Genomic DNA, 13,111 nt, shown 5'->3' on the forward strand with positions numbered 1-13,111 from the left:
TAGTTCAGATAATAATTTATTTCTATCCTACAGAAACAAATGTTATGGCTCTGTTAGGTGCTTTACTCTTTCAATTTAAAAAAGAAACTCTCAGGTTTTATACTTTAAAAACAATGCCTAACACAATTCAATAAATAAAAGAATAAATGAACAAACATGCCATAGGTGTAACCAAAATAATTGGCAAACATCACTTAAAAACACAAATATTAAAACACTTAATAACTATATTATGCAACTGTAATAAGGTATTTTTATTCAAAGATTGTAACAAACCAAAAATGACTAGCATAAATGAAAAAGTTATATGTATACTCTGTTTAATAAAAATGCAACAGTAAGAAATTTAACTCCAAAAGAAAGGAAGGAAAGAAAAGAGGAGAAAAAAGAAAAGAGAAAAGAAAAAAGAAATTTAACTCCTCTTGGCCAAATTTCAATTTTTCAATGGCTAAGGAACTTTGTCTAAAGCCAACCGGAGAGTACTGTGGCTACAAAGAATTAATCCAAGATAAAATAGATTTCTCACTCCCTACCTCTATAATTTTGGACCCATTAACTTCTTTAAAAATCAGCCTTCATATATGTTTCTTCATATTTATAACCTCTATGTTTAAAATTTTCAAATTGTATAAACAAGTGCAATACTCAGTAACAGGAAAAATTGGACTATAAATATTTTATAATAAGTACTTGACTAAGTAAATATAAAACCCTTATAGCATATGATAATTTATAACTATAGCCCATAAAAATTATATTATAGAAAAAATATAAATATAGTATGAGAAAATTTTCATGATCTATAAAATAAGAAAGCAGTTTAAAAACAGTCTATGCAGTACAATCCATTTTTGCAAAGCAAGTATTTATACACATAAAAATTATAGTAGAAGAAAACACATCAAATAGTTAAAAGGTGATCTTTCTATATAGTAGGCATACATATTATATTTATTTTCCTTTTCCCTCGTTTTAAAAATATTTACTTTTAGCCCTGGCCAGGTGGCTCAGCTGGCTGGAGCATCACTCTGTGCACCAAAAGGCTGTGGGTTCAGTTCCAGTCAGGGTGCACGCAGGGTGAACGGCTGGACGTTCAAACACTGATGGGGTGTCTACAGAATGCAAGTGGTATTTCTCTCTCCCTTCTCTCTCTAAAACCAATAAATACATCCTTGGGTGACAATTCTTTAAAAATTTTACTTTCAGTGTTTATTACTTTTATACCAATAATTATAAAAATATAAACTGTAAAATCTATTTTTAAAACTTTATGCATTACATAATAAACAGAAAACATGTAGTAATCAAAAGCTAGTAGTATATAAATGTGAAAACTAGAGCACAGACAAGACAAGAGAGGGTGTTTCAGGTTTGGCCAAGAGTAAATAATTAATTCCAAAACCACAATAATAATTATCTATATAGCATATGCTCATTTAGGAGTATCTATTAGATATACTATTTCAATGATATAGTCCTTCTTTATATAGAAAGGGAAAAAATGAAAATACTACAGTTAGAAATGGTTATTTAAGTAACACAAATCTAAATTTAAAACATCAAAAGCCTCATTTCATAATATTTTCACAAAGTTAACAAAGAATTTGAAAGTCTATTAGTTAGGGTGGATGATAATATGCTTTAGCATAGATTAGAGCAAAAACTGAAAACATATATTGAAATGTAGCCTATAAAACACTGGATTAAAGTATAATCTCTGTCCTCAAGGTGCTCATACATAATAAATTTGATATATGGGTTTAAAATTTTATCTAAGAATTTAAATTTCTGAAAGCCAAGAGAATATCAAACATAGATGCTACAGGATTCATTATAACCTTAGGCCTCAAATACGGATTAAGCAAAAATCCGTATTTAACTCTAAGATCTCACTCTTTGCAAAACAGTTCAGAGCAGACTAAACAGTTTAAAAGTAATGTAAAAAAAACTCTAAGATCTCACTCTTTGCAAAACAGTTCAGAGCAGACTAAACAGTTTAAAAGTAATGTAAAAATATTTAATAATTCATTATAACAATACTTCTGCCTCAATTAATGTCAATTTAGTTTCAGGGAATAGCAGTGTTCTGAACATTGTCCAACACAGGTGCCACTTGGCAGGGCATCCTCTCTTTGCAATACTGTCCTGTTATGTAATAGAAACTTTATTTACATTTGCATGGTTTCTTAAAAAATTTGCATGTAGTTTTAAAAAAGAAAAATAAAAGATAAAAAAGAACAAAATAGAAAATAAAAAACAAAAATAATAAGTGATATGTAATGTCAACAAAGGTAGTAAGTACACTAGAGACATCAAGTCTAGCTTTATCAATTTTCAAAAATATATAAAAACACATAGTTTAGGGGAAAGGTATAACTTCCACAAAACTCTTAAGAATCATGCATTTCTAACAACCCTTTTAACTGTGCATTTTAAAAACTCAACACCTAAGTAAGTTCCTACATTTCTTTACATTTTGTTTACTCTTATCTTTCAATCCCCCCATGTCCTCCTCCAATTCTGTTTGAAGATTAGAAAGAGAATACTATTTTGTGCATATGTTTCCAATTTTTTTGAACTTGCGCTTAAGTTTTATTGCTGTTGAATATTCAATATGCAGCCAAGTGATGATTAAAATAGAGAACATAATATTAAATATTATAGTCATACACTAATGTTGTATTCAGTTAGTATCACACTCTGGCACAATAATAGTACTTAAAAGTATCATTTAAAATACAAGATTAGTTTTTCATATATTGTAGGAGGATATGAAATGAAAAATAAAAATCCCCCTCTCCAAGCTTCTCCACAGGAAAAAAAATGTGAATAATGGCAGTAAACTTCCCAACATTGGTCAAAGACATAAAATTATGGATTCAAAAAGTACTGGAAACCCCAAAGGGAACAGATATGGAGAAACCCATACTTAGACACATCCTAGTCAAACTGCAGAAAATCAAAGGTAAAGAGAAAAATCTTAACTACAGAAATAGCACATTAAATACAAAAGAACAACTCGAATGATTTTCCTGCTAGGTCTAATATTAGTATAAAAAAGAGAAACTAGTACAATAGCAAAAACAGTAGTAAATATATACAGTTATTAAAATAAGTTTTTAAAATGAATGTAGTTGTTCTTTCCTTTCTCTCCCTTCATATCAAAAGTTTTCAAAAGGCTTAAATAACAGATTTTTTGAGTATGCAGCACCAGGCATCCCCATGCCAGTTGATTTTTTAACGCACCCCAAACTGCAGTCATTAAGAAACAAGACTTTAGTTTTCAACAACATAAAGTACTTAAAATCTGGATAACATATTTGGCTCAGGCTTGAAAAATCAGCAGGGAATTAAACCACATTCGATGCCTCCCTTTAGTTACATTCCTTCTAAACGCAGAAAAGAAGTAGGTTAAATAAGCAACAGCAGAAGAAAGGTTAAAGGAGATTAGGTTCATAAACAGGGGCCTCAGGCCTCTGCAGGTTTCTTCGGCAGGAGCCCCAGGGCACGTACCATTTTTCGGCAAACTCTGGATCACCTTCACCGCCGCCTCAAACCTGGTTTCATGCACGGATCTCTCGTCCGCCATCTCCAGCCGCCAACACCAGTCTCGGTCCCAAGGTCTGTTGACTGGAATCAGGAAGCAGCAACACCAGCTTTCCCAAGGGCCTGCATGAAACTAGAACAAGGAGCGCAGCCGCGAATCATCATGCCCAAAGGGAGGAGGCCTAGGAGCGCAACTGGTCAGTCCCCCTGCCCTATCCAGGCCACGGAGACCGAGGTGGCCCGGTTCTTTCCTCCTCCCGGGGGCGTGACCAAGCCGAGAAGCCGGCGGCGAAGACAGAACTCACCGACAGGAAGACCATCTCTAGCAATAGGCGCTGGGGCTACGGCCACCGGTGGTCGCGAAGCCGTTCTCCCACCCGCGGAATCCTTGCCGAGCAGCCACACCTCCCATCGCGGCCAAGTCTCTCCTGTCCCTCGGAGAACTCCCCACAGCCCCGCCCCAGAGCCACCCGAGGACCCACACGCTGCCGCTGCGGCTGCCGTGCAGCAAACTCCACCCACCCGCCTGGTGGCCGCAGTGTTAACGAGAGCTGTCAGTCGGTGCCCTGAGAAGGGCCAGAGAAGGGAGAAAAGAAGAGATGGACGCACGGAGGGCCGGGTGTGCTCAAGACTGGACCGCTGCGTCCACTCCAGCGCAGCGCGCCTGGGACGCGGGTTGCTTTCCCTGGGCCCAAAGCAGCGCCCGTCAATACCGCTGGCAACAAAAAGACTCTGGTCACCAGCGCCTGCCCTCTGTTAGGTTAAGGTTAGAGAAAGGTGATGAGACCTAAGCAAAGGGCTTTAGATCGGGAGTACTGGTGGGAACTTTAAACCTGCCATTTAAGTTCTGCGACCTAGGTCAAGTTAACAGCCTCTCCGGTGACCATCTTTAGACCACCCCAAGAGTAGATGAAAGGGCTTAGGTACGCTGGATGGTGTTTCATGTGTTTGGCTCGCAAGACTTCGATAGCTTTTGCCACTCCAGGCAAAGACACCCAAGCAACAACCAAAGGAAGGAAAGGGGAGGTCGCCGCTACTAGTCTGGCCGGGGAAGGAAAACACCTTCCCCTGCACCACCTCTAACACCGAGTCGCAGGGAGCGGAGCACAACTCAGCTGCATCCCCATTTAATAGGCGACAGGGCGTGGAGGAGGGGCGAAAGAGGAATCTGTACGATCGCCTATTCTATGAAGGGGTACCCTGAACCTTCACCTTTTCAGCACAACGTCCGGCTTCCTAAGGCCTCTAGGAAGCGCGCCCCCCCCCCCACCGGCCCACAGTGGGGTAACTGATGTGGAGCGTGGGGTTGGAGTCCTGCGGCTCTGAAACCCCAAAATCGCTAGGTCATTTTTGTCAGTTCTGGATGGGTTAGGAGGATAACTAATACAAATCTAGGCACAGACTATAATTACTCTTCCGTCCGAGCCGCTGTGCCGGCTTTTACCTTGGTATTGCCCCTCAAGGCCTGTGCGGTAATGTCCCTGACGCCCGCCCAGGCTCTGCCCCGAGGACTTGTGGGAAATGTAGTCCCTCTGACTGGGCGCTTCCGGACACCTCCCCGAGGGCGTTCCTCCCACCTGTTGGGTTGGGCTTGGTCTTACTCGCCCTAGAAGCTGTAGTGGCGGAAATCCGTACTTACTTCGCCCCACTCAGTGCAAATTCGGAATACCACATTCGCTTCAGCCAGGTGAACACTTAGTGTTGTCTTTTAGAGGTGTCTTGGAGTGGCCGGGCTTGAGTCAGAAATTTGCGGTCTAATTTCTTGCTTACTAACTTTGAGATTAAGTATAACAGAGAACCATCAGGTGGTAACTATGACTTACTTAGTGCCGGGTATTTGCCAAGTGTATAAGACAAACAAATGAGGAAACAGATTACGTTAACTGGTTTGCCAAAGGCCCTACGAATTAGTAGCAGAACTAGGAGCCAATCAACCTTCCTACTATCAAAAAAAAAAATCTTTTTTAAAATCTTGGATTTTAAACAGAACACCAAAGTGTGACTAATTTAAATTTTTCTAATTTACTTGAACGAGGAAGACTGTTTAATATCTACTGCTTCCTCGACTCTTTTCTTTTTTCTTACACTTTGTTATCATTTCCAATCTACTCACTCATGCATACTTTTAAAAGGGCTTGGGTGTTTATTTCTAATCTGGGTGTTAATTTTGACAACTTTATTAAGCGTCTGTAATAAACTGACTTACAGTATGTTGGTCTTAAGGTAATAATGAATAAAAATTTCCAGCTGATGATTTCTGTTGAATTTCCATTTGCTGGTAGTATGAATTTCCAGTCAAGGGGATTAGCATAAGAAGAAAGAAAATTGAGGTTATTCATGTTTACCGTTAGGTATTTAAAAAGCAGCTCTTTCATATAACCATGCTGTTTTAGATGTGGTGACTTCTGCTAAAATGTAATGATGAATATGGATTGAATCCTATCCCAAAGTGCCTTTCAATTATGAGCTAAAATATATGGAGCCCTAGCCAGTGTGGCTCAGTTATTTGGCTGTTGTCCTGCAAACCAAAAGGTAACTGGCTGGATTCCTGATTAGGGCACAAGTCTGGATTACAGGTTGGTTCCCTGGATTGGGGCGCAAAGAAGGCAACCAATCTGTTTCTCTCTCACATTATGTTTCTCTCCCTCTCTTTTTCCCTCCCTTCTCCTCTCTCATAAAAAAAAAAAAAAAAAGTAAAAATATAGGGGCCCTGGCTGGTGTGGCTCAATGGATTAAGCATCAGCCTGCAAACCAAAGGATCACCAGTTTGATTCCCAGTCAGAGCACATGCCTGAGTTGCAAACAGGCAGCCAGTGGAGGGGCACTCGAGAGGCAACTAACTACACACTGATGTTTCTCTCCCTCTTTTCCTCCCTCCTTTCCCTCTCTAAAAATAAATAAATAAAATCTAAAAAAAGAAAAAGAAAAATATATGGAACACAATAAAAGTAAAATAAAGAGGCATCTAATAAAATAAAGTATGTGGGATACTGATGTTTTTCAGTACTTTTGTAGGAGGGTACAGCCAGGGGGCCTTCAAAAGAAGGATTTGTAATGGGGTCCAGAACTCAAGGTGTCCAGGAAATATTAGAAAGATATATAGGATGTCCTCACCTTCCACCACAGGTGTGAGTTGGGGGAAGGGGCACATGGAGCAGGGCCACTGAGAGCTGTTTTGCATAGCAACAGCTTTGCAGCTAACTTTTGGTGTGGTCATTGAACACATCTATAACCTTTAACTGGTTGCATAGATATGTTAAATAGCTGTGGCCATGCTCTGAGCCAGGGGGATGGAAGGAACTTCCCCCCAAGATGTAACTGGGAGGCAACTCCCCTTAGTTACAGTGCCTTCATGGGAGCTTGGAGATGACTGGCTCCACGACATGGGGCCACCCCTGCGCAGACTCATGATGGCAGCCCAGTAAAGCTGGAAGGATATTTAAACCCAGACTTGGCAGCCACTGAAGAGGGAGTCACGCGGCTGCAGCCATGTAAGGAAGGGAGCCACACAGCTGTGGCAGTGGAGAGAGGACCACGCGCCTGCATCTATGTAAGGAGAACCACGCACTTTTGGCACAGAAGGACCCCCTCCACCCCTCCACCCCCCACAACCATGAGAGGAATCACCATGCAGCTTTAGCAAAGAATCACCACGCAGCTTTAGCTGGAGATCCTGGCAACACAGCGGATGGTGCTGGGAACCGAGGAAGGCCTACCAGCCGAGCACGGATTACTGGGAAGAACCCAGAGCTGCCTGAGTCATGGGCTTCTGTTTCTTTCCCTGAAATACGGTACCCCAGACTGGGCAAAGAGGGGAAGAAAGGACTGTGTGTGTTTGTGGGTGTTTTAAGGGACTTTGGGATTTTGACGAAGACATTAAGTCATTACTCTTAGTCTGTATAACTTGAATAAATAACCCCTTTCTTTTTCACCAGTCTCTAACATGGAGAGCTATAATTCTCTGGCGAAGGGAAAGGTGAATCTAGTACAGGGGGACCCCAGGAGAAATGGGGATCAATTTGGTAGCATTGTGGGACCCTCTTCCCTGGTGGTCAATCAGGGAAAATCATGGGAGACCACTTGTGCAGTAGCTTTAAAGTAATACAACTGTTACAGGGTGTAGCCAAGAGGGAGGACCCCAAATGGGCATTTGAAATGGGGTCCAGAACTTAAGGTGTCCAGGAGATTTTAAGATGTCTCCATCCCCCCACCCAGGGTGTGGGTTGGGGGAAGGGACAAATGGAGCAAGGCCATTGAGATCTGTTTTGCATAGCAACAGCCTTGCAGCTACCCTCTGGCATGGTCATTTAATATATCTATAGCCTTTGTCTGGTCGCTTAGATATGTTAAATAGCTGTGATCATCTCTGAGCCAGGGGAATGGAAGTAACTTCCCCACCAAGATGTGACTGGGGGCAGATCCCCCAAGCTACAGCGCCTGCATGGAAGCTCTGAGAAGACTGGCTCCAGGACATGGGGCCACACCTGCCCAGACTCATGATGGCAGCCCAGTAAAGCTGGAAGGATACAATTCTGGCAAGTGAAGCCGAGTGTGGGAGGAGACGGAAATGAGGCTGCAGAGGAAGATTGGCTGCGGGGATTTAAAACCCAGACTTGGCGGCCATTGGAGAGAGAGAACCATGTGCAGGCCTGAGAAGGAGAGCCATGCACAGCCCTGAGGAAGAGAACCGTGCTGCTTTTAGGAGGAAGAGCCATGCACATCCCTGAGAAGGAGAACCGTGCTGCTTTAGGAGAGAACCACGCGGCCTGGACAGAGTGGGGACTCTCCCCTTCCCGCAGCCCTGAGAGGGAGAACCACGCAGCTTTGGCAGAGTGGGGACTCTCCCTCCCCGCAGCTATAGGAGAGAGAACCGTGGTGCTTTAGGAAGAGAGAACCATGCGTCTTTAACAGAGTGGAGAGCCATGCGCAGCCCTGAGGAGGTGAACCATGCGCAGCCCTGAGAGAGAACCGTGCTGCTTTAGGAGAGAAAACCACGCGGCCTTGACAGAGTGGAGACTCCCGCAGCCCTGAGAGGGAGAACCACGAGGCCTGGACAGAGCGGGGACCCCCACAGCTTTAGAAGGGGAACCACCACCTGGTTTTAGCAGAGATCCCGGCGACTCAGCAGAGGGTGCCAGGTACCCAGGGAGGTCTCCCAGTCGAGATGGAGGACTAACTAAGAACCAGAGGACTGTCTGAGCCATGGACTTTTATTTCCTTTCCTGAGATACGGTACTCTGGACTGGGCAAAGGGGGAAGGAAGGAAGGACTGTGACTGTGTTTGTGGGTGTTTTAAGGGACTTTGGGATTTTTGATAAAGACATTAGGTCACTACTTTAAGTTTGTATAGCATTAAATAAACATTTCCTTTCCTTTTCACGAATCTCTGGCATTGAGAGACGTCTTTCCTAGGGCGGTGGACATAACGGACCCGGGGCCTTCTTTCAATAATAGTATATTGTCTCAGGCCCCCCTTGTTCTGTTCTGTAACACAACTACTTGTACATACTCAGTAAAAGCCCACCAAAACTAGCCAGGAAGGATCTGCCCTATAAGAATAGAGTCCCTCCAGCCCATGAGGTCAATCTCTGCTTGAAGTTGGCCTGCTCCCATGTTCTCTGCTATAAACTCTGTGTGTTCAGTTCAATTCTTTGTCCCAGTCACTAAGAACTTGGTGACCTGTGCCCACCTGTGACACTTTCAGTACAGTGCCTAATATGAAGCATTTTTATTGAGATATAATTGACATATACCATTGTATTAGTTTCAGGCATACAACATAATGATTCAATATTTGTACATATTACAAAATCATCACCACAATTAATAATACATTCTTGCTAAGGATAGGCCTGCTTCTTACACATGACCATAAGGAAGATAAAATAGGCCCTGGCTGGTGTGGCTCAGTGGATTGAGTACTGACCTGGGAACCAAAGGGTTGGTTGGGGGCATGCGAGAGGCAACCACACACTGATGTTTCTCTCCCTCTCTTCCTCCCTTCTCCTCTCTCTAAAAATAAATAAAATCTTAAAAAAAAAGAAAGGTAAAATAGGACATTTACAGGTTTTAAAAAATACAATGGGATAAATATTAAATAACTTTAAAAGGAGTCTTTTAGGTGCTCTTTCCTTTACGAACATTTAAAAAATCCTGCTATGTCCTCGATGATGTAATTGACACTGAGGGTACAAAGCCTCTCAGGGAACTCGTGCTAGTGTGGTAAATATAATGCAAATTTGTTTAAATTGAAGGATATAAAAAGTGCTATAATGTGTGTACCAAAAGACAACTACAAAAATGCTCATAACAGTCCTGACGGGGGTGGCTCAGTTGATTGGGTGATGTCCTGCAAATCGAATCGTCACCATTTTGATACCCAGTCGGGGCACATGCCTGGTTTCAGGTTCAGTCTCAGGTCCAGGCACATACCAGAGGCAACCAATTGATATTTCTCTCTCACATTGATGTTTCTCTCCCTCTTTCTTGCTTCCTTCCTCTCTCTCTAAAAATAAATAAAATCATTTTTAAAAATGGCCTTTGTATACTACACCCTCCACATACAGGTTTCCCATTTAAAATAAAATAAAATACTACACCATATGTAATAAGCAACAAGTTTGTTCAGATGATGGGACAATAGATATGAAGGAAGACAGGACAAGATATTGGATAAAAAACTGGCTAAAGGTTTTATATGCTATGCAAAGGAATTTGTATTTTGTTCATAAATCTATAGATTATATGTTTTTGTATCAGCTACAATAAGATCTGGAAAGCAGAACCACTGGGAATCCCATAAGAGATATGGTATAAGAGATTAATTATAGGGATTAGACTTCATATATTTCAGAGAGTTTATAAAGAGTCCTCTAGAAGGTTATTGACTCTGTGTGTGGAGGGGAGCCTAAAATTGCTATAGGTCAGCCTGACTTATACTCAGAACTGGTATGAAATACAGAAGAGCAAACACAAACTGAAACCCCTAAAGGCAAACTAGAACTAATGAGGACAAATGGAATCCTACCTTATCTCACCACTTCCAAGCTCAATGACATGGATGACCTTTAGAACAAAATGGTACCAATCTCCATGCAGATGAACTCATTCCTGACCTGAGGCTCAGAGAAGCTGTGGGTCAAGTTGATACTCTGTGCCTGGTACCATTCAGAGCTGCTTCACTTTTTCTTCCAAATCTCACATTAGTTCTTATAGCCAACACTGAAGTGGAACAATACAGGGAAGAGAATTCTGGGAGATACAATTCTGGCTTCTCTAAGAATGGTGACTCAATACAATTCACCACTATTATTGTATTTGTTGCTTTCAGAGTGGCCAAAGTTTATTCCAAGAATATATACCAAAGTAAACATTTAAAAATCTACTAACATAGATAAAAAGAGAAAATGAAATAAACAAACAAAAAACCTTGGCAGTTATTCGAAATACAACCTGCTATGGACTGAGTGTTGGTGTTCTCAAAATTCTTATATTGAAGCCCTAACCTTCAATATGACTGTACGTGGACACCTATGGTAAAAGCAAAATGAGGCCGTAAGGGTTGGACCCTCATTTAATAGGACTGGCGCCCTTATAAGAAGAGCTCTTTCTCCTAACTATGTGAGGGCACAGCAAGAAGGCAGTCATCCACAAGCCAAGTAGAGAGCTGTCACCAGAATTGTCTATCTAGAAAAATAACATTAAAGAGACTACAATTACATTGGAATTAATATAAGAGTTCAAGAAGGTGAATAAGATAAACATACAAAACCTATAGTTTCCTGTTAGAATATAGGAATAAAAATATCAAGCTTAGATAGATTAAAGACTTAAAAATGTGAAACTGCAAGCTTTTATCTTTTGTTTTCTTATTTTTTTATTTACTTTATTATTATTTTTAATCCTCACCTGAGGATATACTCACTGATCTTTTAGACAGAGAGAGGAAGGGAGAGAGAGGAACATCGGTTTGAGAGAGAAACATAAATTGTTGTTTCCCTGTATGCTTTCTGACTGAGGATAGGTTCCACAGCCTAGGTACAACGTTGTGGTGTGTGGGACGATGCTCCAATCAACTGAGCCACTTGGCCAGGGCTCTGCTTTCTTTTAAAATTACAAACAATTAGAGGATAGGAAAGTCTTAGCTAATGCAATACAAAAAATATGAATAAGATGTTAGAATCAGGAAATAAATAATATTTCATTATTTGTAGATGTTATATTATCCACATAGAAAATTTAGAACCTACGATTATTATAACTAAGAAAGGGTTCAATGGGTTGTCGAACATAAGATCAGTCAATAGTGATCTTTTAAAGTATAAATAATAAATTAGATAATGTAATCAGAAAATCATATTTACCTTACCAATAAATTCCAACATATTACAATAAATTCCAATAGAAACCAATAAAAGACATATAATAACTTAAAGAAGAAAAACAATAAAATTTATCAATGTGCATAAAAGACCTGACTAAATGGACATATGATAGTATAGTATCCACAATATAAAGACAAAAATTCTTCCCAAATTAATCCATAAATACAATATAACTCCAATTATAATTCTCACAGGACTCTGAGGGATTTTATACAGTGACTCTGAAAACCTTGCAGAAAGGCCCGGAACAGGCAAGATGAATCCAAAAAGAACATGAAGGAAAGTTATAATTAGGGTGGGCTAACTACTCTCACCAATATCTACAGTTACTCAGAGGTTTAGCACAATAACGTTTATCTTTAATGCATGCCACAGTGCAATACTAGTCGGTGGAAGAAGAACAAGGTGGGGGAGGGGGGACGGTAGACTCTGTTTCATTTAGTCATGCAGGAATGCAGGAGTGGATCCATCGTCCAGTAGGACCTCAGAGTCTTCCACTGGATCCACTGCATCTAGTCAGTAGAAGAGGTTAGAGAGAAGGCATTGAGAATCTCAAAGGATATTTTTAGGAGCCAGATGTGGAAGTGGCAAATACCACTTCCCACCAACATTTCATTAGTTGTGCTTCAAGTAATACTGAAAAATTTTAGTCTAAGTGTGTAGAGGAAAAAAACAACTGGACTTGGTGAGCAAATAGCTATCTCTACCACAAAGAACTGGTCCTGAAAAACAGTACACTTAACAATCAGTAGTAATTAAACATTGACGAAAAACTATTTAGTGGGACAGACTAGAGAACCCAGAGGTAGGCAGGCATTAAAAATTAGTGGAGAATAAATGCCTACTCACTATGTTGTACACCTGAAACTTCTATAATACTCTATGTCAACTATAATTTTAAAATAAATTTAAAAATTTGTGGAGAAAGGATGAAATGTATAATGAATAGCAATGGGATAGCTCCATACAGAAAGCGAAGATGAAATCCTTACCTCCAACACACACATAGTAAATTCCACCTAGGTCAATGATCTAATGTAAAGATACATCTTTAAAATCAGAAGAAAAAGTCCTGGCTGGCGTAGCTCAGTGGATTGAGTGACAGCCTGCGAAAAGAAGTCACCAGTTTGATTCCCAGTCAGGGCACATGCCTGGGCTGTGGACCAGGTCCCCAGCTGGGG

The 13,111-nt window shown here is 40.8% G+C and overlaps 1 protein-coding gene across 3 annotated transcripts in view; it reads right to left on the reverse strand.

Annotated features, from left to right (window-relative positions):
- Window positions 1-5,049, reverse strand: part of ACBD5 (acyl-CoA binding domain containing 5) — a 48,513-nt gene extending 43,464 nt beyond the window's left edge. The window contains exons 1-3 of one of the 3 annotated variants that reach the window (XM_045857970.1): window positions 4,991-5,028; window positions 3,852-4,261; window positions 3,514-3,679 (exon numbers count right to left, since the gene is read on the reverse strand). In XM_045857970.1, coding sequence (XP_045713926.1) covers window positions 3,514-3,679; window positions 3,852-3,866 — 181 coding nt within the window. In that variant the 5' untranslated portion in view covers window positions 3,867-4,261; window positions 4,991-5,028. Of the gene's footprint in view, window positions 1-3,513; window positions 3,680-3,851; window positions 4,262-4,990 lie in introns of those variants that run through there. The other 2 variants (XM_045857972.1, XM_045857971.1) reach the window with 2 other exon arrangements.
- Between the last annotated feature and the right edge of the window lie 8,062 nt (window positions 5,050-13,111).

The sequence above is a fragment of the Phyllostomus hastatus genome, unplaced genomic scaffold, assembly GCF_019186645.2.
Source record: "Phyllostomus hastatus isolate PE091 unplaced genomic scaffold, TTU_PhHast_1.1 phas_scaffold_1674, whole genome shotgun sequence".
NCBI lineage: Eukaryota > Metazoa > Chordata > Mammalia > Chiroptera > Phyllostomidae > Phyllostomus > Phyllostomus hastatus.